Raw genomic sequence first — 27736 nt, 5'->3', positions numbered from 1 at the left:
CAATGTATATCTGACATGCAATTAATAAGTGTCACTTCAAAAGTATTTTTAGATTTTGATATTGAATTAAAAAGTATAATATTATGGATATTGGGATAATAGAGAAAAAATTCTAGCCCAGATGAGTTCTCAGTGTCGTATTGCAATTTTTGAGTACTTATGCAAGAATGTCTTATGAAAATTGTGATTCTTTTTACCAATTTAACTCTTACTACTACGCTATAATCGATTTTATTTTATTTTTAGATTTTTTTCATTGCCAATGCTCTTATTATGAAAAAAAATTCGTATACCCTAAGAGTTTAGTCAAGTCAAAAACTAATTTTTTTCATATGATGGATTTTAAAAGGAATCTAATTGCATTTTGTGTTAATTTGTTAATTCAAAAACTTAATATCCAAACAATTGGAACGTCGCCCACCTCAAGTACTTCAATTTCTAAGAAAAGATGTTCTCCGAGCCGTACTTTTTTTCCCTCACCTGAGTTTTGTCCCAATTGGGCTTTCTCAGAGAGGTTTTTAACGAGGCGACAAGGAGGACATCTCGAAGTTTAAGGTTCGAGCAGGATAGATTGCAAGTTGGCAAGTTCATTGTTCGACCCCTCGAATACTTCTCCAGGACGAACAATAAAGGGACTAGATAGACTGGGACTGGAATACCAGCCCGAAAAGCATGTAAACTTCCATATACATATGAAAGTAAAGCATACAAACACATGATGTTCGAATCAAGTTTTAACTCCGCGCAACATTCGACCCCGTTCAAATTTNCACAAACTAAATACGTAGTTACTTTAGTTTTTTTTTTTTTTTTACTTTAGCCAATATAATGGTTAATCCGATTATTGAATGGCTAACAAGTATTATATTTATAATCCGATATTTGATAAATCAAATGGTTAATACCGAGCCCGATAAGCACCCAGTGAACCGTTAGAAGGAGCAAAGACTCTCCCTCTCCCCTTTTTGACTGCACCTCTAAACGAAACCAAAAACCCCAGAAGTAAAAATATTCTCAATTCAATGCTTCGAATTTTCTCTGATTTTGTTTCCTTTTTAGATCTATTTCCTACGGCTTTTCCTTTGATACTTACTGCCCGTATATAGTAAATAAACTGCCTTTAGATGTTTGTGTTGGATAAAAAAGAATTGGGAAATTCCAGGTTTTATTGTTCCTTTTTGTTTTTGTCTGAAGGATCATTTTAGGGTTTTTGATTCATTTGATATGGCTACTACAGAAGCGTTATCTGTGATTCCTGCTTCTGTTTTGCGTAATCTCTCTGATAAGTTGTACGAGAAGCGCAAAAATGCCGCCCTTGAGGTACTTTGTGGTGTTATTTTTAGAGGGCTAATGATTGGATCTTGAGTTTGAATTTCCCCTTCTGTTTGTGCAGTTGGAAGGGATAGTGAAGCAATTGGCTGTGGCGGGTGATCACGACAAGGTCACTTCAGTCATCCATTTGTTGACTCAGGAGTATACATATTCCCCTCAAGCTAATCACCGCAAAGTGAGTTTCTCTTTTTCACATTTTAGGTCAAGATTATAATTTGACTTCATCTTTTTTTGAATTCTGTCTTTGGTTGTTTAGGGAGGGTTGATCGGGTTGGCTGCTGTAACTGTTGGTTTGACTTCAGAAGCAGCGCAGCATCTCGAGGTAAGTGGCATGGCATGTTCAATTTTGAGTTTTGTGCTAATGTGAGGAAGCCTTTGAGCAGTTGGGTTTAGTAATAGGAAGTTGTGTTGTTAGTGGTTCCTCTAAGCCAGAAACTTTGTCAAGGGGCTAAGCCATACCTCCATAGCCATTTACACATTAAACTCTTGCTATGAATTTATAAGTTCCTTATTCCCATGCCCCTACTATCTTACTTGAGGTTACTGTTTTCCATCTCACCAAACTATACCCTTTCTTTTATATGTCTCCATGCCATAAGAAATTTCTCCTGATACCATCCAGTCTCTTCTCCACCTTGGCAGGAAGTGGAATATAACGGACATAACATATGTAGGCAAAGCGTCCAACACAGTATTTACCAAAGTGGTTCTGCCACCAAGTGATAAATAATGTGTCTTCCATCTATCCAATTTCTTATCACATTTGTATAGTACATCATTTTTAGAGCATTCGCAAAGTCACAGTGACATTGGGTACCGCGGGCGCATCAAGGTTGAGGAGGTCGTGGGAGCTATGAGTAAGATGAGTAGGGGTAGAGCGACCGGGCATTGACGAGATTCCGGTAGAATTTTGGAAGTGTGTGGGGAAAGTAGGTTTGAAGACGTTGACTAGGTTGTTGAATGTTATTTTTAAGGCGAAGAGGATGCCGGATGAGTGGAGGTGGAGTACGGTGGTCCCATTGTATAAGAACAAGGGTGATATCCAGAGTTGTAACAATTATAGGTGTATCAAATTACTGAGCCATACTATGTAAGTGTGGGAGAGGGTGGTTGAAGCGAGGTTGAGGATGACGGTGTCCGTTTCTGACAACCAGTTTGGGTTCATGCTGGGTCCTTCTACTACAGAAGCTATACACCTTGTTAGGAGGTTGGTTGAATAGTACAGAGATAGGAAGAAAGACCTGCACATGGTGTTTATTGACATAGAGAAAGCGTATGACAAGGTTCCTAGAGAAGTTCTTTGGAGAAGCTTGGAGGCAAAAGGCGTGTCGGTTCCCTACATTATGGCGATTAAAGACATGTATGATGGGGCAAAGACTCGGGTTAGGACAGTAGGAGGCGACTCTGAGGATTTTCTGGTTGTCATGGGGTTACACCAAGGTTCTGCGCTCAGTCCGTTCTTATTCCGTATTCGCCCTGGTGATGGACGCGTTAACACACCACATTCAAGGGGATGTGCCATGGTGCATGCTATTTGCCGATGACATAGTTCTGATTGATGAGTCGCAAGCCGGTGTTAACGAAGGCCAGAGGTTTGGAAACATGCTCTTGAATCTAAGGATTTTAAGCTTAGCAGGACGAAGACGGAATACCTGGAAGTAGGGGGAAATGGGCGTGGATGTGAGGCTTGAATCACAGGTCATCTCGAGTAGAGGCAGCTTCAAGTACCTTGTGTCGGTTATCCATAGGGGAAGGGAGATTGACGAGGATGTCACACACATCATTGGGGTAGGATGGATGAAGTGGAGGTTAGCATCTGGAGTATTGTGCGACAAGAGAGTGCCACTGATACTCAAAAGTAAGTTCTATAAAGCGGTGGTTAGACCGGCCATGATGTATGGGGCTGAGTGTTGGCCTATTAAGAAGTTACATATCCAGAAGATGAAGGTAGCAGAAATGAGGATGTTGAGGTGGATGTGCGGGCATACTAGGATGGATAAGATTAGGAATGATGATATTCGGGAGAAGGTGTGCGTGACTCCCATTGATGACAAGATGCGGGAAGCGAGGCTCAGATGGTTCGGGCATGTTCAGACGAGAAGCCCAGATGCTTCGGTAAGGAGGTGCGAACGGCTGGTTGTGGAGGGCACGAGAAGAGCTAGAGGGCAGCCTAAGAAGTATTGGGGGAGGTAATCAGGCAGGATATGGTGAGGCTTCAGATTTCCGAGGACATGGCTCTTGATAGGAACATGTAGAGGTCGAATATTAATGTTGTAGGTTAGGAGGTAGTTGAGTCTTGTCTTATGTCATAACTTTGTGGGATTAGTTTGGTAGGGATACTATTTCGCTTTTCCTTTGTATCTTTCTTCTGGATTTCATGTTCCTATTTTCCCTATTTTTCCTATTATTTACTTATTTGTCTCCTTTTGTCCTTTCGTCCTCTTGAGCCGAGAGTCTTTCGGAAACAGCCTCTCTATTCCTTCGGGGTAGGGGTATGGTCTGCGTACGCACTACCCTCCCCAGACCCTACTAGTGGGATTTCACTGGTCGTTGTTGTTGTTGTTGTATTTGTATAGTACATCATTCTATATCTCCAAAGAAATTTTGCTCCTCAAAGAAATTTTGTAAAGATTTGGGCTTGCGGTACCTTTAGTGCTATGGTAGATTAGTGAGTCTTTAATCAAAAGCATCCCTCTTCTTTCACTTCAACTTCTTTTACATCCTTATAATATTTCACTTTAATCGAAAACAAAACGTCCCTCCGTAAAATTTCCGTCTACATTCGACGGATCTTTCGTGGCCTCTATATTTTTTCCCCTTTTCTCACAAAATCTTTCACCCTCTTCCTCCTTTGACAGCAAAAAATGACTTTTGGAAAGCTCGAAATGGGGTTTTTAATCGTTGAACTACCTGATCTTGGGTGAAAGTTTTACCTTTCATTGTAAATTTGCTGCTGGATCGGCGGCACATGTCTAATTGCAGACCATTTTCTACCCAATATAGAAAAAGGCATCAAAATCAATTTAAAAATTCATATCCTGCAAAAAAAAATTGTAGAAAAAAGAAATTAGAAGTTTTTACTGATTAGTAATAGGAAATCTCTTCCATCTCAAAAGGAAAAAAAATCTCCATCTCAAAAAGTAATAGGAAATCTGAAACGGTAAAAAAGGCAGCTCGGTGCACTAAGCTCCCGCTATGCGCGAGGTTCGGGGAAGGGCCGGACCACAAGTGTCTATCATACGCAGCCTTATCCTGCATTTCTGCAAGAGGTTGTTTCCACGGCTCGAATCCATGACCTCCTGGTCACATGGAAGCAACTTTAGCAGTTATGCCAAGGCTCGAAACGGTAAGAAGATAGAAAAATAGCAGATTAAGAAAGAACTTTTTACAATGGATTTGGTGAAACGGGAAAAAACCAAAGACGAAAAAAGATGTAACAAAGAAGAGCTTGCCAGAGGTGAAGGCTCTCCCTTCTCTGGGCAAGGAAAGTTGACATAAGAATAAAGGACCCTTCAACTGTGGATGGAGATATTAATGGAGGGATGTTTTAGGTTAGTTGTGGTAAACTTAAAGGATGCTTTTTTGGTTAAGTAGAATATTATAAGGATGCAGTGGAAGTTGAAGTGAAACAAGAAGGATGATTTTGGTTAAAAACTCATAGATTAGTAGCGTATTTTCTATTCATTTCATTTATTCCTGAGCTTTTAATCTATTTTAACTTCTATTATGTCCATTCTGTAATCAGAGAGCAGTGATTTTGTCCCTTCTATTGTATAGTAAGCAATTTCTCTGCCAAGAATGGGCAAAAACTCTGATTTTGGGCTTTCTTTGTTGGTAAACTACATGCATCATGAGAAAAAAGTGGATTGAAAAGATTCATATTGGTTATGCTCCTTGGGTTTTATAATTCAAAGTTACTTTTGTCTCTGAAGTTTATTCTTCAACATGATTATTAGATTTGTTGTTATGATTTGCTTGTTCTGGAGAGGTTGATAATTGTGCTTCCTTGGTGCTGTTAAAGATTTTTGGATTATGCCTAGTATTCAACAGTTTGCTTCTCTATGTGCAATTTACACCTTGTCTGGATGTGATATGCCAGCAAATTGTGCCACCAGTCTTAAATTCCTTCTCGGATCAAGATAGCAGGGTTCGTTATTACGCCTGTGAAGCTCTGTATAATATAGCAAAGGTGAGATAGATAAAGGAAGTTGTATTTTGCAATTTTTTACTTTTTTTTGGACTTTAACTGTGCTACTTTTGCAGGTTGTAAGAGGAGATTTCATTGTGTTCTTCAACCAGATCTTTGATGCATTATGTAAGCTTTCAGCAGATTCAGATGCTAATGTGCAAAGTGCTGCTCATCTTTTGGATAGACTTGTAAAGGTAAAACTAAAGATCTTTATGTCATTGGATATTGTACTACTTGCTATTGCATGGCGACAAGACAAAGGATTGGGTGAAGGACAAGAAATAATATATGTATATACGTGTCTTAGGATACGCGCTTTGCGCGTGTATTATATCTCAATAACTATACTCCCTCCGTTTCATATTGTTTGAGGTAGTTTGACTCGGCACGGAGTTTAAGAAAAAAGAAGAAGACTTTTGAAAGTTGTGGTCTTAAAAGCTTAAGCGGTAAAAGGTTTGTAGGGCTATGCCATTTGTGTGGCTATAAAAGCTTCTCGTTAAGGGCAAAAAGGGTAAAATGAAGAGTTTAAAGTTGAATTATTTCCAAATTTAGAAATGTGTCATTTATTTTGGAACAGACTAAAAAGGAAAGTATCTCATTTAATATGAAACGGAGGGAGTATTAGTTTAAAAAATTATATAAATATTATTTAACAATGTATATCTGACATGCAATTAATAAGTGTCACTTCAAAAGTATTTTTAGATTTTGATATTGAATTAAAAAGTATAATANTCGTTTTGTTGATTCAAATTTTTAATAATAAAATTATTTACGGTAATTATAATTTTATCTAATAAGAAATCTATTTTCAAATGATAAAAATGTCAATTTGACTTTAATTTTTTGATATGTTGTGTTTGTAGAATCATTTGTGCTTTTGATTATTGCCAATCATTTTGTATCTCTTATATTCTTAAATTATTTTACGGTTATTTGTTCTAATTATTGAGTATACTTTTTAAATATTATAGTATAAGATAAAGTATTCAAACTAATATTGATCATTAGTCACTGTCTGATATATACCTGAAATTTCTTTTTCATGTCTATGATTTCCGTCATTTGACTTTGTTGCATTTGACTTAATATATTTGTTCATCCTTCCAATGGCATAAGCAACTTTAGTTTGGTCTATATAAAGAACATAATAAAATCATTTATCAAAGGGAAAAAGGCCAGATTTGTCCCTCTACTTTAGTAAATTAGCCACGTTTATACCTAATTCTACTATCGGTCCAAATGTGTACCCACCGTTAAGATAGTAGACTAAATTATCCCTAACACTAATAGAAGTCCACTGTGGCAATGTGACCCCTCACTTAATCTGCCAACTGGGCTAATATCAACCCAAATTTTAAAACCCCATGCCCATTTCTTTGACCCAACTATACCACCTTATGGGTCCCACCTTACCCCACCACCACCACCAAGACACCATTTTTCAACTCCCATTTTCCATTTTCCTCAAAACCCAGAAACAGAATTTGGTCAATGTCAGTGGAAGAACCAAAATGGATGATAAAGATGAAATCTTGGTGGGTAATGTTTCAGCGGAATTCCAGTTATCCAAGCAAAAGATTTTATCTTGGGTTTATTGATGTTGTTCTTTATGCTCTTAATATTATTTGGATTGACAATTCCACCGGCTTTGAAAAATTGCTGTATCCACCATTTCAGATAGCCATGAGCTGAATTTTCCGCTTAATTGCTTTACTATTTGCTGTTTGTATGAGTTTCAACACCAACTAGTATTAAAATTCATACAAGCTCCATGAATATTTCTCTATGAAAGCTCTTCGGCAGATCAAAAAAAGTGGACAAAAAATCCCACGAGATTTGAAGATGGAATTCCTTTTCAGTTTTCATTTTTTGATAATCTCAAAAAATTATAGAAGAATGAGCAGAATAAGTAACAGAAGATAAGAGAAAATAAGGGTTCACCGAAAATATTCGCCGGCCCAAACTCCGGTGAGTGCGACCTCCGACCAAAACTCGACGGGTTCTTTTCAGTACCCCATAGGGAGAAAAGCACACAAAAAATGAGATGAAGAAAACATGGGGGTCGTCTGATAAAGCTTTTTCTTGCCAGATCTAGACGTTTTTGGTAGCTCTGTTCGAAACTCCGGCCAAAACCTGGTGGACCTCGCCATATTTGAAGAGAAGAAAAGAGAGAACGTGGTCGGGGGGGGGGGGGGGGTTCTCTGGCTCGTCAGCATCTGCTTTGGCAGAGAGATAGAGACTGAGAAAGAGAGGTGGGACCCATAAGGTGGTATAGTTGGGTCAAAGAAACGGGCATGAGTCTTTAAAATTTGGGTTGATATTAGCCTAGTTGGCAGATTAAGTGAGGGGTCCCATTGCCACAATGGACTTCTGTTAGGGTTAGGGATAATTTAGTCTACTATCTTAACGGTGGGTACACATTTGGACCGATGGTAGAATTAGGTATAAATGTGGCTAATTTACTAAAGTAGAGGGACAAATCCGACCTTTTTCCCTTTATCAAATTAGTAGCAATAAATAATTTTTTTAAAAACACAGGTAATGTACCACTAATCCTTTTTTATAGTTATTAAGTCGTCATGATGTACTACTCCTTCCCGATGGTTTATGATTTTGTTTGCTGATTTTTTGTTATTGGTAGTTTTGTAACGATTCATATAAGGTAAAACTTTAATTGCTTTTAAAGTCTTAATTATTAGGTCTTTTTACCTAGTTTAAATAAGGAATGATTTAGTAAGAATTTTTTAAATTATTTTTATATTCCTACATATTAGGAAAATAACATAAATTACAACTTTATCCATTATAAAATTTATTTTTAAAGGGTAAAAAAGGTCGCTAAGGGGTTTCGTAATATATATATATATATATATATATATATATATATATAAAAAATCTAAAATCAACATGGAATTGAGGGTCTTTGTGGATCAAAGATGAGGCCTGAATGTTTTTAGTTCTTGAGAATAGTTAAGAGAATATAATTCTATTTGTTACGGGTAGATAAGATTGGGTTCCTTCTTTTCTCTCTTTTTACTTATTCTTAGTTATTTCTCGTTCCCATGCATTATTTGATGGACTGGACACTTGGTGACATGGGAGTGCCAGTATTTTCTCTCTGAACTGATCAGTTATTTTAATCAAAAGATGTTCACAAGTTTGATATTTTGACTGATCGTGTATTATTACATTGTTCTGCAACTTTTGTGGGATGCAGGACATTGTCACAGAGAGTGATCAATTCAGGTGAGCTGTTAATACTACCAATATCTTCAAATTGGAATGAATTTACTATTGTCTGGTTGATGTGTCTTGTATGGAAATAGCATTCAATTGATTATTTAATTTCTTATGCAGCATTGAAGAATTTATTCCATTGTTGAGAGAACGGATGAATGTCCTCAATCCTTATGTTCGCCAATTTCTTGTTGGATGGATCACAGTTTTAGACAGTGTTCCAGATATAGATATGCTCGGTTTTCTTCCTGATTTTCTTGATGGTTAGTGCTTGTATATCAAGTTTAAGAGTCCTATGAGATTTAATGCTCTGTTTCCTCACATCAATGTGATCTTACTTGAGTTGATCTACTGCAGGATTATTTAATATGCTGAGTGATAATAGCCATGAAATAAGACAACAGGCTGATTCTGCGCTCTCAGAGTTTTTGCAAGAGATCAAGAATTCTCCAGTAAGATTACTGCCACATGTAGATTGTTAAACTGTTAAATGATATATAATGGTTAGATGGCCAAAAAAAAGGAATGATACAACTTGCAGTTCTTTATTACCCCCTCTGTTCAATTTATGTGTGTTACTCTCCTTTTTAGTATGTTTTTAAAAGAATGCCTCTTTCTATGTTTAGTAACTCTTTAACTCTAACATTCTACATGGCATATTTAAGACCTTAAGATTGAAGGGCATTTTGGTACATTATACATATCTTTAGTTGAAGACACAAGATTTACAAGTCTTCCGCACTTTCTTAAACTTCGTGCCCAGTTAAACTAACAAACATAAGTTGAAACAGAGGGAGTATTATTATAGTGGCCCAGTTATTTATGGCTACTCTCAGGTGTAGCTTGTGTTTATCAGTATTGTTTTAGTAGTTGTGTTTTGCTTTTGATTTATACATGGCAGATGTATCTTTTCTATGGTTTTGTGTCTCCGTCCTCTACAAGTAAGAAAAAATATCTCTTTTTGGTAAATCAAAGATATTTTATTAAAAAGCAAGTCTTAGTATGCCTTTTTCTTGGATTACTTTTTAACTTGAAATAGAACTTCTTTTGAAGTCTGTAGATTATGGTCGCATGGCAGAGATACTGGTACAGAGGGCGGGCTCGCAGGATGAATTTACTCGGTTGACTGCTGTAACTTGGGTAAGGACCTTGACATGTATGATTCATCAAACACCATGTTATGGTTAGCTTCATTTTATATTTTATTCCCCTTGGGTTTCGTTGGTATAAAATAGTTGATAGTTCACTACTTGCTTCGAAGGGGAGCCTTGGAGCAACGGTAAAGTTGTTTCCGTGTGACCTATAAGATCACAGGTTCGAGCTGTGGAAGCTGCCACTAATGCTTGCATTAGGATAGGCCATCTACATCACACCCCTTGGAGTGCGGTCCTTCCCCTAACCCCGCGAGAATGCGGGATGCCTTGTGCACTGGGATGCCCTTTTTTAGTTCTTTACTTGCTTCGATCTGTTATATCAATTTCAATAGACTGCTTTGCTCTACAGATAAATGAGTTTGTGAAACTTGGTGGAGAGCAGCTTGTGCCTTATTATGCTGACATTCTGGGAGCAATTTTGCCCTGTATATCTGATAAAGAAGAGAAAATAAGAGTTGTAAGTACACTGTCTTATGGTTGTAGTACTTTACATTTTTTCCTTCTCATGCCACCTTTTATTTTTTGATGTTTGTGCTTCTTGTTATTCCTTCTGTGTCTCCCTTTTCACTTTTATCCTATTCTCTGCTTGTTCCAATCAGGTTGCTCGCGAAACGAATGAAGAACTTCGAGGCATCGAAACTGATCCAGCCGAGGGATTTGATGTAGGAGCAATCCTCTCCATTGCTCAGAGGTATGAAATTAAAGAGGAAACTATAGTGTTTGATATTTTGAAATAGTTTTCTCTTGATGTTGCATTCACTGTCAGCAATCAAAGTAGTTGTATGACAGTGACAGTGGCTTTTGTAATATTATTTAGGTTTCTTATAAACTTTGTCTTATCTGCTTATCAGGCAGTTGTCCAGTGAATGGGAGGCAACACGTATTGAAGCATTGCACTGGATGTCAGCCCTGTTAAATAGACATCGCTCAGAGGTAGCTGAAAACTTAACATCATGTGAACCATTTTTTTTGTTATTGCATGATGAGTATGCTTTGTCATGGTCATGAAGATGGTTATTTAAGTTGAAACATGGCTCAATATCTTTAATTTACACTACATTATCAGTATGGATGGAGTAATGGGTTTCCCTAGAATCTGGGTAATGGAGCCTGGATTTGTATAAGCACTACTAGTTCATTGTTAGGTGGGAGTGAGTAGTCATAGGAATTATCAAAGACTTCCTACTAGAAAGAGCTGCATTATTGATTCTTGGAACTTACATTTCTTTTTTTCTTCTTAATAACTTTAACTTAAATTACAGAACAAATTCAATTTGTTTAGCATAGGCCATTTTTTTACATCCAGTGGAAGAAAGGTTCCGCATTTTGCCCGTGCTTGTTCTCTCTTCTCTCTCTTCTAGGAGGATAAGAGTGCTGGAGAATGGAACACTAGAGCCTGCATTGCTGTCAGGTGTATTAATGTTGCATATGGTAGTTGTCACAGGGGCATTTTCTGTCTGTCGAAAAACTGCCCATTGTGCGGCAGTCAAGTGTTCGAGGTTTAACACGTAGAATAAATTCAAGGCAGCATAAATAAATAAAGGCACACAGATTTACAGGAACCCTTTCCTAACCTTTTATAATATATGAAATTACAAAGGATTCTCGAGTTTGGCAAGGTGCTGCCACCCTTGGCAGGCACCAACTCACAAAAATAGCCGACACTTGCACGAATCTGCCCTATAAAAGCCCCCGCCTAAGGCCGCTCGTGCTGCCCACTCGTTTGGCAAGGCAATGGCACATATTTTGCCATGCTCAAGCCTTAATATAGACAACCCTATGCCTATACCTTTGCTAAATTCCCTCCCTAGGTACTTAGCCCGTTTTTGGGGCTGCTAACACACATATATATAGTGTAGTCAGCCCAAAAGTGTTTCCTATTTTCAGTTGACATCCCCCAATTGATAGGACATGATCCCCATGATCAAAAACGTGGATGTCATGCCTAGAACATGCCTACAAACGTGCATAGACTCGGCATATAATCAGCAACTCTTGGATAAGGGCAGTTGTAACCGCCCAACTGTATGGCATGTGCACAACACACTTGAAAACCACTCCATGTGCGCTGCATGTGCGCGTTCCTTGGCCAGCTGCTACACGCCCAAGGCTGGCTTTGCGCCCAGCCTTGGCCTTTGACACTGCTCCCGCTCAATGCCATCGCCACAGCTCGTCGCCCATGACTTAGCCGCACGCACGCCCGCTGCCACATTTGCTTGTTCTTGTCAAGTCGCCCCTACTTGATCATGTCTGCCCTTTGCCAATGCCAAGCTGCTTTTGGCATCAAGTCACCAAGCCATGATGCCATTCCCTTTGCTAAGTCGTTTGCCCACAAGTTCCTTAGGTGCCAACCCGTTCACCTAAGTCATGGCAACATCATATTGCAAATGCCACTGCCTTGGCACTAAGCTGTCTCACTTTAGCGCCTAGGTCTTTCCCGTTTTGCCTTGTCAAGCTTCCGTCCAGCCCGCCTAGTTCCGTCAAGGTCTTGGCCTTTGCTTGCACTCAGCCCACTCATGTTTTGGTGTAGTCCGTCACACCTTAGCCCTCAAATAGAAGCATAGTCTGTCACACTTGCCCTTGCAACAGTTTGTTGCCATTGACAACACCCGCATTGTCTTGCATGTTAATTTTCCCCCGTACATAGGCCAATGGCAAGGCCATCATGCCAAAATCCTTGCCACTGCCGCGCCGCTTGCCGATCAGCTTCGTCAAGGGTCTAACAAACCACTCCAACCAGTTGAATTCGACGCCCTCGTCGAATAGATTCCCGCACATGCTGCTATTTGCAAAGACATCACAAGTTCAGCACCCGTTTGAGAATTACGTTGTCCTTGCCCTCAAGTGTAACGTTTTTTGTTTTCTCATTGCATTTCCTGCCCGTCATTCCCACAGCAAATCCAGCACGCCAAGTGATTGATTTGTAAGATCTCACACTGATTTTTGGCACACACAAACTCAAAATTTCTGCATCACTGCCTTCCATGCCTTTTTCTGAATTTCTAAGCCAAGACAGTCCCTCCACGAACAAGCACATTGACCCCTGTCTTGCAGTCTTGTTCATGTCCGTCTCGACCTCATCATGAATCTGGCCCGCTCCGATACCAGTTGTCACAGGGGCATTTTCTGTCCATCGAAACACTGCCCATTGTGCGGCAGTCAAGTCCCCACTTGACATCAGCCTTCGCCCAATTTTCTTTCGCATTCGAGGTTTAACATTTAGAATAAATTCAAGGCAGCATAAATAAATAAAGGCACACAGATTTACGGGAACCCTTTCCCAACCTTTTATAATATATAAAATTACAAAGGAAATTCTCGAGTTTGGCAAGGTGCTGCCACCCTTGGCAGGCACCAACTCACAAAAATAGCCGACACTTGCACGAATCTGCCCTATAAAAGCCCCCGCCTAAGGCCGCTCGTGCTGCCCACTCGTTTGGCAAGGCAATGGCACATATTTTGCCATGCTCAAGCCTTAATATAGACAACCCTATGCCTATACCTTTGCTAAATTCCCTCCCTAGGTACTTAGCCCGTTTTTATGGCTGCTAACACACATATATATAGTGTAGTCAACCCAAAAGTGTTTCCTATGTTCAGTTGACATCCCCCAACTGATAGGACATGATCCCCATGATCAAAAACGTGTAGGACATGTCTAGAACATGCCTAAAAACGTGCAAAGACTCAGCATATAATCAACAACTATTGGACAAGGGCAGTTGTAACCGCCCAACTGCATGGCATGTGCACAGCACACTTGAAAACCACTCCATGTGCACTGCATGTGCGCGTTCCTTGGCCAGTTGCTGCATGCCCAAGGCTGGCTTTGCGCCCAGCCTTGGCCTTTGACACTGCTCCCGCTCAATGCCATCGCCACAGCTCGTCGCCCATGACTTAGCCGCACGCCCGCCCGCTGCAACAGTTGCTTGTTCTTGTCAAGTCGCCCCTACTTGATCATGTCTGCCCTTTGCCAATGCCAAGCTGATTTTGGCATCAAGTCACCAAGCCATGATGCCATTCCCTTTGCTAAGTCGTTTGCCCACAAGTTCCTTAGGTACCAACCCGCTCACCTAAGTCATGGCAACATCATATTGCCAATGCCACTGCCTTGGCACTAAGCTGTCTCACTTTAGCACCTAGGTCTTTCCCGTTTTGCTTTGTCAAGCTTCCGTCCAGCCCGCCTAGTTCCGTCAAGGTCTTGGCCTTTGCTTGCACGCAGCCCACTCATGTTTTGGTGTAGTCCGTCACACCTTAGCCCTCAAATAGAAGCATAGTCCGTCACACTTGCCCTTGCAACAGTTTGTTGCCATTGACAACACCCGCATTGTCTTGCATGTTGATTTTCCCCCGCACATAGGCCAATGGCAAGGCCATCATGCCAAAATCCTTGCCACTGCCGCGCCGCTTGCCGATCAGCTTTGTCAAGGGTCTAACAGTAGTCTCCTCATTCAAATAAATACTCATCATCGATAACTAAGAATTATTTAGTTTTTTAAAGGTAAGATTTTGTATTTGTCGTGTATAATTTAATTGTTAGAAAAATTATTGCTTCTCTACATATTTTTGCCTTACAAGTTAAAAATATCTTTCATGTTTGTTTCAACTTTCAGAAGTAATATGATGTATATTGTGTGTGAACGCTTTGATAATAGCCTTATGTTACAAAGATTTGTTTGTCGGTTGATCAATAATTGCTTCTGTTTGCTTACATTTCTGTGGTTCCTGAATTTATATCAGCATATGTGTTCATTTTTCTTATTATTTTTGAAACAGGTCTTAGTTTTTCTTAATGACATCCTTGATTCTCTTCTAAAGGCGCTATCAGATCCCTCTGATGAGGTACTTCATACCGCTTTACTCTGCTTAAGATTAGTTTGCCTGGATGATGTCACTTTGCTAGGTTCACAGTTATGATCAATGCAAGTTATATTTCACATTACTTTTCTGCTGGACCTGGCCATGGCAACTTTGTTTTTCTTTGTGGATGTTCTTGTCCCTTTGTTGGCTTTATTCGTATCTTTGGTCTTGCCCTTGGTTTGCTGCTCTGATATAGTTTATTGTCAAAATTTGGTATTATAAGTAGTTCCTGTCCTTCTCTCTTTTGATATTTATTCTTGACCCTTCTTGATATTATTAGTGTTGATGCATGACAGCTAATTAGTGTTTCTAGATTGTCCCCGACCCCATGTTTTATGAAATGTACACCAGTATAATTTGGTATTGGTACAAAAGCTTGTAAATACTTGCTGTTTTGCACAATAACCAAAAAGCCTCTTGATTGTCTTCCTACACTTCGGCTTTTCTAATATGTAGAGTTTGGCTGTTATTTTTTAGTTTATTGCCATGAATATCTTCTATCTGAACAAGTTGAATTCATTCTTTAGCTGGTTAATCTTCATAGTTCAGCTTAGTGAACTGCATATTTCCATAAATGCCTGTCTCTCATATTTCGTCTTGACCCAGATTAGCCCTTACTTGTAAAGAAAATAAAAGGTAAAGACAATTGTATTGTAGCTGCTAGTTCTAATCTATGGTCAACCTCCTTTGGTTGGAAGGGTTTTTATTTGAAAGGGGGTGGGGAGGTCAGGGTTGGGCAGATGTTTTTGTTTTGTTTTTCGGTTTAGATTGATATTACTTATTTTTTTTTCAGTTATCCAAAAGAGAAGTCCTTAATTATAATAATAATATGCTCAACTGATTCTTCACATCCACTCATTCGAGGTTGCGATTGTATAGGGAGTTTCCTGTTATTGTGCTGAGAGTGTTAATTCTCTTTCAGGTAGTGCTTTTGGTGCTCGAGGTGCATGCATGTATAGCTGAAGATCCTCAACACTTCCGCCAGCTTGTTGTATTCCTGATTCACAACTTTCAGCTTGATCACTCACTTCTAGAAAAGTAATTGTTTTTTCTGTTCATTTTTGGGGTGTGATGTTGGTGTCTTTTCATTGTTTCTTAAGTGTTTTGAGATCCGTTTCTGTTAGCTTCACACCTTCTAATTTCCTCTCAGACGTGGAGCTTTGATAATTCGTCAACTGTGTTTCCTTCTAGATGCTGAAAGAGTTTACCGTGAGCTGTCTACCATACTTGAAGGGGAATCAGATTTGGATTTTGCATCTATCATGGTTCAGGTTTTACTTCTGACAGATGTTTATAAGGAGACTAACTTGATTCTAACAAATGGCACGAAATAATTATTACAGTCATTATGCTTTGTTAAGTATCACTGCTTGGAGAAACTTATCAAAGAACATATTAGAGAAACTTAGAGTTATGCAGCTCTCTTCGGGTCTGTAATGTTTGAAAAAGGGGCTGAGTAGTCTGCTGATTCCTATTTCAGGCCTTAAACTTGATTTTGCTTACTTCGTCGGAGTTGTCTGACCTTCGAGATCTTCTTAAACAATCACTGGTCAATGCTGATGGGAAGAACTTATTTCTTTCCTTGTATGCATCATGGTGCCATTCGCCAATGGCGATAATTAGCCTCTGCCTATTAGCTCAGGTAGGACAGGACTTTCACTTGTGTCTCTCCAAGTCTTTACCCCTTTTCCTATTTTTGAACAGAATAGACCTTGGTCTTGTATCTGTTTGGGATTACATTACAGGCATATCGACATGCAAGTTCTGTTATTCATTCGTTGGTTGAGGAAGACATCAATGTTAAGTTCTTAGTCCAACTGGACAAGTTGATCCACCTTCTGGAGACTCCAACCTTTGCTTACCTTAGGCTGCAGGTATTTTCAGTTTGTCCTTTTATCAAGTTGTTAATACTTGAAATTTTGTTTCCTTATGTTTGTTTATGGTTTTGGCAGAAGCAAGCGCGTCTTTTTTTTTTCTTGGGGATCTTGTAAATAACTTTTCACTTTGAGGGTTATTGTTGAAGAGGTAGTCCAAAATCAAAAGCAACTGAGTGTTTTCATCTCTCTTAGTGATATGTGCTTCTTTTATCCCAATTTAGGATGTAGAGACCAACTATTTCAGCCGGAAAAAATAGAGAGGCCAATGACGAAAACTGCTTAATGAAGCAAAAACGTAACATTTCTTTCCTTTGCTTTTAGAATTAAGTTGCATTCTGTTAGTTTTCACTCCTAGATGCTTCTGGATGCTTAGTATTATTGCATCAGGAATATTTTCTTCGCTCCTACAAGCACATGGCTCTACTTTCTAGTATGTTCGATGGAGCATGCCAAAGGACCAAAATGCTTCTGTAGTCTATATTTCAGATGCATCGCAAGTAAATGAGCAGGGGAAAACAACCTGGAGTAAAGCAGATTAAATTACTTCGACTATCTACTTCACTGAACAATCTTATACCAACATTTCATACAGCAAAAAGGCTGATAGATTACCAAAAAAATTCCCAATGTTTCACCAATAACACTTCTTCTGCAGGCCTTAATTTTTGCTCCAGATTCCAGATTGATGGTTCTGTGTGTGCAAATGAAGTGGGTGTGGACCTAATTTGAGCTATGCCTTTCTTTTCCATGGTGTCAGTTGAATTAACTCATAGTTTTTGTGTGGTTGGATGTACTGATTGTTCTAAACTTATTGATTGCATTACAACATTTTGGGGAGTTACTTATTGACTGTTTCCTTGCAGCTTCTTGAACCTGGAAGATACATATGGTTGTTAAAAGCCTTGTATGGTCTGCTGATGCTGCTACCCCAGGTGTGTTCTGAATTAGTTCTCTAGTGACTGCTTGAAACATTTGCTTAATATGTTATTTTTATTGAGTTCTTAGTCATTTATCTGTGCCTATTTAATATTATTTATTTATGTATTAAATTGCGCTTCACATGAAAAAAGTGCGCGCTTCGCTTTCCGCTTCTTGCTACGGTGAAGCAAGGCCTCCTCGCTTTTTTCCGCTTCTCGCTCTTCAAAACACTGCCTCGAGCAAAACAATGGTTCTCGACAAAGAGATACAAATCATCTCTGCTAATATCTCATAGGTGCTCCTAAAATGTACAAGAACATTAAAGTTTCTTTAATCTGTAACAAGGTATTTTCTACCTTTCAGTAGCTCGTCGGTTTTATTCTCTATGGATGGGTCAAAAAGTTCTACTGTTCTTGTGCCGAGGGTCTATAAGAAACAACCTCTCTATCTTCTTAAGGTAGGGGTAAGGTCTGCGTACACACTACCCTCCCCAGACCCCACTTGGGGGATTACATTGTTCTTTTTGTTGTTGTTGTTGTAGATGCGCCAAAAAGTGTGGGGCTCACTTCCCTTCTTTACTCCTTTTCCTCCTAAATGGCCAACTTTGCAGCATCCTTTTGAAGGTGTCTGAAGTGTCACTCAATCAAGCTCCTAAAAGTTCCAGGCTGTCTGCATAGCCTGTGTGCCACTTGAAAAATAAAGTAATAAGTGGTTCACATCATGCCCTGCCTTTTTATAAATGAAGCATGAGCTGACAAGCTTTTCCATGGTTTCATCAATGCAAGCGTGGCTTCCCCACTGAGCTAAATCACATTAAAAAGTATACCTTTCTTGGGCTTTGGGAACCCAAACTGAGCGAGAAAAATCATGTCCTCTGAAATCTATGATAGAATGACTACTGTGTAGTCGTCGTTACATATGTGTCTCCCATCTCGATTGTCTTCAAACATGATTGAGAAAGATTGAGATTTTTCCCTTATATAAACAGCTCGAGGAGGTTCTGGACCTCTTCAACTTCTCAGTCGTGCAGATTCATCTAAACCTATATACTGTGCTAATTTGTTGTATGTGGACAAGAAATCTTGCAAATTGCAGGGATGTGATTTTCTCTTTAGTGCTGCTTTATGATACAGTTATTTCTCTCAGAAAATTCTGTCTCCATAAATCAACCTGGGCTCCATGCTCCATCTTGAAGTTAATATTTTTGAAGAACTCCTATAATTTCAATATTTTTTTCCACAGGCTTCCACCACATGGCATGGTGGTCTAAGTAGTCCTAACCCACTTCCCGAGTCCCATAGTTGTCTGCTATGATACACACCTCCCATAATTTTTGAGATGGGTTTTAATATTTTTTTTGAGGTATATGACACCTCCCATAATACCTGATACTTTGTGTCAAGCCTCCAAATTCACTTTCTATGGCATCGCTAAAATCCTCATATCACTCACTCTTCGAACCCAGCTCTCTTTGCTGTTCATAACAATTCGCTGCCTCCACTTTAAACTTCTGACAACAATTGCAATGTTCTCCCTTTCAACCTAAAAAGACAACCTAAAAGTTTTTCCAAATCCTAGAATCTTTTGCCCACCCTTTGGAAACCTGAACTTTGCCCATTCGCATCTCGTTCTCGTCCCCATCATCTGTTTCCAACCCCTCAAAGTTGCCCCTGCTCCCTCTACCTTTTCGAACCACTTGCTCCTCTTATTACTGTCTTCTCCTGGAATTTCATCCCAGAGGTGTGACTTTCTTGCCACGTGGTAGCTGCTACCTGATTGTTGCTTTTTCGCTGCCAATGCACAGACTCTCGCCATTAGGGTTCTTCAGTATTTGGCCTGCTTCTTCCAACTTTTTCTCAATTTCCCATCATTTCGTGCCTAACCTTCTTTCTTTTGCAGTAAATAGGGTTTTCCAACCTGCTTATGGTGCTGAACTTGGATTTTGGATCTATGGCGCCTGGCCTATTTTGTCCTATTGCTTCGCCGCCCTCAAATAAGATTGGTAGTCTTCATTTGTTTCCTTGTGTACTCTGCTGGACTCTTTGACCTTGAAAATCAGTGGCAAGTAGTAGTTTGTCGAGTTGTCTCCAGCCACCTCCTGCTGTTTTTTTTGCTCCGTTCTCTATGGTCGCTTTCCCATTAACTTGATTTGGAAGCAAGAAGGCACCACAATATCGGTTGGACATTGTTGTTGGTTTATCAATTAAATTCTGCTGTGGGCTCTTTTAATTAGGATTTATGGGCCAGGCCAGATGTAAGTCCTTCACAACCTGAGTTGCTTTTCTGGGCATTGTGGAGCATGGTAGCACTGGGCCGTTCTTCCTTTGGCTCCATCTTTGTCTGATCTTTCCACGAGAGTCTTAAATATGCACCCTCCTTAGTTTTTCATCGTGACCTAACTGTAGAACCAAGACATTGCTCAACGACTTTGGGCTCTTTGTTTATCTTTTCAGTGTATTAGGTGTTCTTGTTGCCTCTTCCGTACACTCTCTCAATATATAGCATCAGGTGTCTATCTGACAGTTGGGTTGGATATTGTGTTTCTCGTACTTCTGCTGAGTAACAGATTCAATCTAGTCTCTCGACTCCATTTGAAGCCTCCATCATTCCATTTGTGACCAATTTTTCCGTGTGGAGCAGGGCGTATGTTTTGTCATTCGGCTATGTCCCTGCATTACAGGCTCCTATAACCGGCTTACTACCATTTATTGAGAGTTCTGACTTCTGATCGAATCTCCCAAGTAGGCAAGTTTTAGGCATTTTTTCAGGTTCTTTGTTTCACAAGTAGAAACAGAGAACATTAACTATGGTCTAATTCATTTCACATGACAGTCGTCGTTGAACAACATTACTGTCCAGGCAGTCACCTTTTTATTCAAAACGGAGCTCTTAGAATTTCTTAGATTCTTTGGTTGATTCACAGAAATGAACAAGTGGATACCTTGATTATTGTTTGAGGTTCTAGAGAGAAGCAAGAACTTTCGTTCTAGAAGTTCCTGCAGCTTCCATAATTCTTGAGAGACATTTATAAACATTGCATAAAAAATAGTCTCATCTGGCTTTCTCAAAAACGAAAAAAGAAAATTCTCATCTGGTATGTGTGTCCTAAGAGTTTCCTTGTATTAGCTTTTGTTTGCAAGTTTAGTTTCTTGAGTCTAATCTAATACAGTGCCATAAGTTGAGCATATGGTCGCATGAGTAATTCCGTGAGCTGTTACTTGTTTATATCGTTAGAATTGGTGTCACGGGCCTTGATTTTATGCTTAAAAGTGATCATAACTGCTTAATTTTTCATGTATAGTCATACTGACTACTCTAACAAAGAGCTAGTCAGAATATTCATTTTCTTTAAAGTGAATATTTGCTTATTGTCGCTCTCTTGCTTCTTCTGTATTATATGCGATGAGAAATTTACAATTAGTGAGACACATGTATAGTTGTGTGAGATTTTAAGTACATGACAAGTGTCTGATGCAGGCCCAGTATCTCCCTCGTCTCTTTACTCTCCCTCACCCAGCTCTTCACCCATAGATTTCTCCTTATTTCCTTCACTCTGCTTCCTCCTCCGGCTGGTCTCGTCAATCCCCTGTTGGCAGAATTGGCTCCAAGTAAACCAAATCTCCTTCAAAAAGCTCTCAGATCTCTTAAGAAGCCAATAGCTACTTGGTGATGTTGTATTAAAGCAAGGGAAAATGGTTAAAAATATCCCTCTACTATTTTTTGCTGTTTAGATATACCCTCCGTTATATTATCAGAATCGAATATACCCATACCGTTAAGCAAAGTTTCAAATTTGCCCTCAATTTAATGGACTGGACATGCGGAAGCTATTAAACTGAAGATCCAACCCTTGAATAAAAAGACCCAGCCCCATATCCTAACCCATAGCCCATTCGGACCTCTGCCCCTCCCATTAAAACCAGTAAACCCATAATCCTTGATCATTTATTCTCTTTCTCAGTAATTGCACAGACGTCCGACTGTTATGGTATGGAGTAAAAAACAAAATTAGATTTCATAACTAATCTACCAAACTGATCATGACAGAAAATTTAAAAGGTTTCCACTATAGCAACACAACATGATAACATAATCTTTAATTCCTCTTAAAGCCTGCTACTGACGGAGTTTGCTTAAAAAATTTGAAGAAGAGTTTTTTATAATAATTTTCAAATTCTTTTGAAGACTTTCAAAAAGAAGATTTTAAGATAGTTTGTGGACTTATGCAAAGAGGAAAAAACTTTTCTTTCTTGGTAGTATGCTCAAAACAATCTTGCAAAAATTTTAATTATTAAAAAATCAAAATTTTGTACCAAACACCACTAAATGAGCCAAAAAATCATAAAAACAATAATTAGCAAAAGTAGAAATGAAAAATAATACTCCCTCCGTTCCAATTTATGTGAACCTGTTTGACTGGGCACGGAGTTTAAGAAAAAATGAAGACTTTTAGAATTTGTGGTCCTAAACAAGTCCAAATGGGGCCCAGAGCATTTGTGTGGTTATAAAAGCTTCTCATTAAGGGTAGAGCTGTAAGTTTAAGCTAAATTGTTACCAAATTTAGAAATGGTTCATTCTTTTTGGAACGGACCAAAAAGGAAATAGGTTCACATAAACTGGAACAGAGGGAGTAGTATTCAGATCCAGAAATACACAACAGAAGGAATCGAAAAAGATCAGCAGGCCTAGGACCCAAACCGAGAAAACATTTTCACTATCATTTTTCTATATATTTTCTATGGATACATAAAACAAGAACCAAACCCATTTCAAGAAACATTGTTAAATTCAAAATTCTTCAAGCACAAGCACATGGATTATTAACCACAACAGCATCCTCTTCGCCGGTCCTTAGCAAATACCCAATTACTGCCCGTTGGATTAAATGATTTTAATGGGAGGTGAGGTTCGAATGGGCTATGGGTTAGGATATGGGGCTGGGTCTTTTTATTCAAGTGGTGGATCTTCTGTTTAATAGTTTCCACGTGTTCAGTCCGTTAAAATGAGGGAAAATTTGAATGTTTGCCTAACGGTAAGGGTATATTCGGTCGATAGTATAACTGAGGGCATATCTAAACAATAAATATTAGTAGAGCCGTAGAGGGCTATTTTTGGCCCTTTTCCCTTAAAGCAATATAGTTTGCCAAATCAATGAAGCCTGTTGTTTCAACTTAAACGTCCAAAAAGGAAAAAATTCATCTTCCTTTTTTCTACCAAACTAGAACCAAACTCTTCAAGGTCTCCTATTGGCAACCCATCTTTTCAGTTTCTCCACAACCCCATTTGCCGCTGAGAGTTCTTAACAGCACCACCCTTACTTTTACTCTATACACTATCCATATTTCAATTCCTTCCAAACCTGACATGATTTTTTATGATTTCTAGAACTTCATTACCCAAATCAAAATAGAGATGAGGTTGTGGGTAGTAGCATTCCCATTTCGGACCTTAAACTGGAGGATATGGGGATTGGGTGAGGTTGAAGAGAGAGAGAACATGGTGGAGAGGGTATGTGATGTGTCAACGAGTAAGAAAATTTGACGAGTGATGAATTAATCTCTACTTACAGTGCACTGGTGGTGGAGAAGGTAGGATATGAGAATGAAGATTGTGGGACCCACAATGTACACTTGTCAACTGATAAAAACGCTCACACATGACACAACTAATGCCAGTTGTGTGAGGTTTAATGTAAAATTTCTCATCATTGATGCTTACCTATCTGACATGTGATATGTGTGTGCCTGAGTCAAAAAAGAAATATTGCATGCCAAATTTCCATATCCTCATCACTATAATGCAATTATATGTGCTCTTGCTAATCTAAAATATCTTTTAATCAATTGATGCAGCAAAGTGCAGCCTTTAAGGTTCTTCGCACTCGTTTGAAAACTGTGCCTTCATACTCCTTCAAGGAAGAGAGATTTAGGAGAACATCTGGGATTCCTTATTCTCAATTTAATTATGGAGGAGGAGGCTCACAAATCTCTGAGGATGGGGACCTCAATGAAAATTTGCATGACATGCATAATGGTATAAACTTTGCTTTGAAGCTGCAGCAGTTTCAGCAAATTCAGAAGCAACATCATTTGCATTCAAAGTCACAGACTCAATCACGTTTTGTTTCTACTTCGTGGACGAAGGTTTTTCTCTGCTTCCTTTGTCCACTTCTTTGCTGATGCTTTTTCTACTGATTTTACGGAGAATGCTTGACTTGCATATTAAGCTTTACGGGTACTTGTTCAAAGGGGAACTAAATTTCTGACATGACTAATTTTGCTCAAGCTGTCAGAAAGATAGATGACTGACAGATTTTGTATAAGTCAGGGAAGGGGCACAAAACAAGATATATAATTATATGCTGGGACTGCTGCTATTCTGTTTTTCATTCTCTCCTCTTCCCTATTCAGGAGGTACAAATAGCAGAAGAATCAAAGCGAGCTGCTTCAGAATTGAATAGGCCCCCTTCAAGATCATCTGGTAGAGGCTTGGGACAGTTGCAACTCTGACTGTTTTCTTCTGCCTCCTAATTGAGTTGATTATATGGTGATCACAGTACCTCATAAGTTGTAAATTATCGTAGTAGTTGTTTTCTCAAAAATTATTAGTGTTGAGATGGAAGAGGGGAGGGGAGAAATGGGTATTAATTTTTTGGCTTGGATGCACTTCTTTTTCCTTTTGAAAGAATATTTAAGGGATGGATTTTGTCCATGTGGTTCTATTATTTTTGTTGAATACCATATGGGCAAAGCATGTAGGTTCGTAGGATATATGAACAGTTCGTTTTACTCATAATTCTTCTGTTATAACATACTACAACAACCCAGGAAAATTCCCCTTGTGGGATCTGGGAAATGTTCAATTTCCCATTCATACAATGGTTTAAAAATAAATGTTCAATTTATTCAGCATGCTCCTACCGAATATGTATGCGTAGATTCCTTTCTTGCATATTGGGACATGAAAGAATTTTGAAGCTCTCAGAGTTTCAGAACGCAATTCTTGTTAGTTTGGTTGTGCGAGACATCTCATTCCCTCGGCATGTGCCAGCCTTTGGATTTGCACAGTACCCGCTTCTACAACGAAACTGCTCCCCCAAAAATCGAAGCTGCTTCCTCCCCGCCTTCCCCAACCCTTCATTTTCTTCTTGTTCTTACAAGTCCTCCCCTATCGCTTACTGCTTTACCCTACGCCCACGCGACCCCCCTTTTCCTCCTTCTTCATCTGAAACTTCTCTCCCATGAGCAAGCAATGGTGGCCTAGCCATCTGCAGTGCAAATGGGATCCTGATTTAACTTTATAATTTCTGGATTTTGCATTGTCCATATTAACCTATCTATTGCTCCTGTAGTGGAAGCAGGAATAAATAATATAATATGTACATTATCTGACTCAAAATTAGCGAAGAGATCTGTATTTTCCATATATGCCATCTTCTTTAATTAAGTCAGAGGCTTTTAAATTTATTCATATTCGCTTTGATAGATATTGGGATAAATCCATTATTATTCGGAATCCACGGGTCATTTCATATACTTAAATTCTTCCCTTATGAAATTCTCCACCTCAACCCCTTGATTAGTAAATTATGACTTCATAAAATTCTTTGCTATATCCAAGATCCATAATCAGGATGCATTAAAATTCTCCAGACTTGTTGAATTAATAAAGCCATATTTAAGTTTTGTATCCCTAAAGTCTAATCCTCCTCTAGATTTAACATCATATAGCTTATCCTATTTCTCAAAATGCATTTTTCTCTTATTCTCTATTTGACCCGACCAAAAATTAGGAAAAAGAGTTGTAATTTTCTTACATAGACCATTCGGAAGTTGGAAGCAAGATAATGCATATGTGGCAATAGCCGAGAGTACTAACTTAAGTACTAATTCTTTTTTCGCAATAATAAAAAGACTTTCATTTCATCCTTTTGTATTCGCCTTAACTCTTTTTTTAATAAACTTTAACATCTTCTTTTTTGAGCATCCAACAAACATTGGTAGTCCGTAGTACATGAGTACATTCCCATCTTATTCCTTTGTACTAGTCCTATCAAAGTACACATTTGATTCTTTTACTCCTTCAGGATATTTGTACTAAAAAATATAGCAGATTTATCTCGATTTATCATTTGTCAAGAACTTTGCTCATTATTCCTTAAGATAAACATTCATCGCATTCCTAATATTAATTGGACAAAATATGAAAGAGTCGTTGGCAAAAAATAAGTGGATGTCACGACTCAAAATTCACATAACCGTAATGGTACCTAACCCTAGTGCTAGGTAAGCCTGACATAGAATAAGGTTACCCAAGTGAAAGATCGATAACAACAAGAATAAAAACAACTGAATTTTACACAACTTCTCAAGGTCTGGTAGTACAAGTCATGAGCCACTATAACTTAGATTTAAAAAATTGACAATAAGAATAAATACAATATCTGTTTGAAGTTTGCATAAACAGAGATGAAATCCTAAACTACCGTGAACAAGAGGTAGCTTGAATATGGAACGCAGGTACGTCTTCAATGCAAGGCTCCGTCTTCCACAGCTACGCAACTCCAAGATTTGCACGCAAAGTGCATACTACTAACCTCATGTACTCAGTAAGTATCTTAACTAACCTCGGTGAAGTAGTAATCAGGTTTTAAGTTAAAGATACTCACTAGTTATTTTTACCTGTGCAGATGATAAAGAGAAATAGAGAAACAAATAACCACATAATGAACGAAACAAGAATATAAATGATAGAGGGCCACATAATATCATCACCACTCAGTCTCACAACATTATACTGTAACATAAACCAACAACCAAGAATAACCATAATCATTTTCTCCGTTGCGGCGTGCAACCCGATCTCATATATAATATTAATAGCGTTGCAGAGTGCACCCTATATATATAAGAAGTGTTCATACGAACTGATTCTACAACAACTAAGCACGGGAAATTCACAATGTAACACCAAGAAAACTAACACGCGAAGATCAACTAGGAATACAAACTCAAACAAAGTAAGATGAGAAACACAACAACCTAGAGATATTCCCACATATAAGACAAAGCTTACACAAGGCATAAATACTCAACCAATTTAAAAGTCACCCAATCCGGCTAGGCAAAGAAGTGTAGAGCGTGAAACAAAGAAGGATGTATGTTAAGTTTTAACAGGTATCAAGTAGAGGTGTGTAATAAGTGAATCATGTAACAAGTGGAGTCATATAGCAAGTAAAGACATATAGTGCGTGAAGACATGTAGCAAGTGAAGGCAGGTAACAGGTCAATACATCTAATAAGTAAATCACGTAACAAATGGAGACATGTAACATGTACGAACTAATAACAAGTAAATGCATGAATTCAGAGAGGACATGTAGCAGTTAATAAAGTGTAACCGTATGAGCAACAATAACAGACAAGGTAGAGACAAAGATATAATAGTAACATATCAAAGAAGGCATAACGTCATTTTTCAAACCAAGCAACATCTAGGATTTTGCATTGATTCACATTCCGGGCAAGTTCTAAACTCAAATGCAATACATGGACTATACTAAGAACTCACTTCACACATGGAACGTGAATCACTAAGGATGGTCCCATTATGACTCTTAAATCAAGTAAATATTCATAGATCCAAGAGATATTAAGCATAAAGAAGAAAGTGAACACGATTCAAGAAACAAGACATAGGCTGTTACACCCCAAGCTTTCGTACGTGAGAGCACGTCATAAGTTAATTGATGTAAGATCAGAAATGAGATTATATTTGGAAGTACATAAAGTAAGTTAATAATGTTACCTTGGAGGTTACAAATATTTAAGATCATGTATATTAAGTACCAAGAGGGTTGGAAAGTTTAGAAGCTAAATGAATTGAAGAAAATAAGTTTCACCGAAAGTTGACAAGTTTGGAATGTTATAACATGTAATTTCGGGGTGATACTAGGGTTCTTAACATGATAAAGGAGGTTACGTTATGAGTTATTTTAGTCGTATGATAGTGGTGTATTAAGTTTTGAAGTCAAGCGAGTTGTGGAACAAAAGTTGGCAAAGGTCATCACAAGTTACATTCATAATGTGCTGAAAATTAGGTCAAATGTAGCTATGCATTTCTCCCAATATACTTGGAATTAAGGAATGATCGACATACCGAATTGA

The 27736-nt window shown here is 38.6% G+C and overlaps 1 protein-coding gene across 3 annotated transcripts; it reads left to right on the top strand.

Annotated features, from left to right (window-relative positions):
* Positions 1-893: 893 nt before the first annotated feature.
* LOC109212762 (protein VAC14 homolog) lies at positions 894-24487 on the top strand. 3 transcript variants are annotated; one of them, XR_002065906.1, is made up of 20 exons: positions 894-1320; positions 1394-1507; positions 1589-1654; positions 5432-5521; positions 5596-5715; positions 8742-8770; positions 8882-9024; positions 9119-9213; positions 9815-9901; positions 10265-10372; positions 10515-10606; positions 10767-10848; positions 14692-14757; positions 15698-15813; positions 15926-16046; positions 16256-16417; positions 16521-16649; positions 16874-16947; positions 17308-17364; positions 17516-17584. XR_002065906.1 is itself a non-coding variant. In XM_019376435.1 (20 exons), the coding sequence occupies exons 1-20, from the start codon at positions 1225-1227 to the stop codon at positions 24077-24079; spliced, it is 2175 nt and encodes a 724-aa protein (XP_019231980.1). In that variant the 5' UTR covers positions 894-1224; the 3' UTR covers positions 24080-24487. The 3 variants fall into 3 exon arrangements, 2 of the variants coding, with proteins under 2 accessions (XP_019231980.1, XP_019231981.1); XM_019376435.1 differs by lacking the exons at positions 16874-16947; positions 17308-17364 and adding exons at positions 23423-23713; positions 23981-24487; XM_019376436.1 differs by lacking the exon at positions 17308-17364.
* The last annotated feature ends 3249 nt before the right edge of the window (positions 24488-27736 follow it).

This window comes from Nicotiana attenuata, unplaced genomic scaffold, assembly GCF_001879085.1.
Source record: "Nicotiana attenuata strain UT unplaced genomic scaffold, NIATTr2, whole genome shotgun sequence".
Lineage (NCBI taxonomy): Eukaryota > Viridiplantae > Streptophyta > Magnoliopsida > Solanales > Solanaceae > Nicotiana > Nicotiana attenuata.
Note: the sequence above shows the minus strand (reverse complement) of the source record. Positions and strands in the feature narration are given on the sequence as shown.

Bases quoted from the DNA above. Each gene is read 5' to 3' on its own strand.
- LOC109212762 (XM_019376435.1), top strand. From the start codon at position 1,225: ATGGCTACTACAGAAGCGTTATCTGTGATTCCTGCTTCTGTTTTGCGT. The intron at 8,771-8,881 runs GTGAGCTGTTAA...TTTCTTATGCAG, and splicing joins ACAGAGAGTGATCAATTCAG to CATTGAAGAATTTATTCCAT. The intron at 10,607-10,766 runs GTATGAAATTAA...TCTGCTTATCAG, and splicing joins ATCCTCTCCATTGCTCAGAG to GCAGTTGTCCAGTGAATGGG.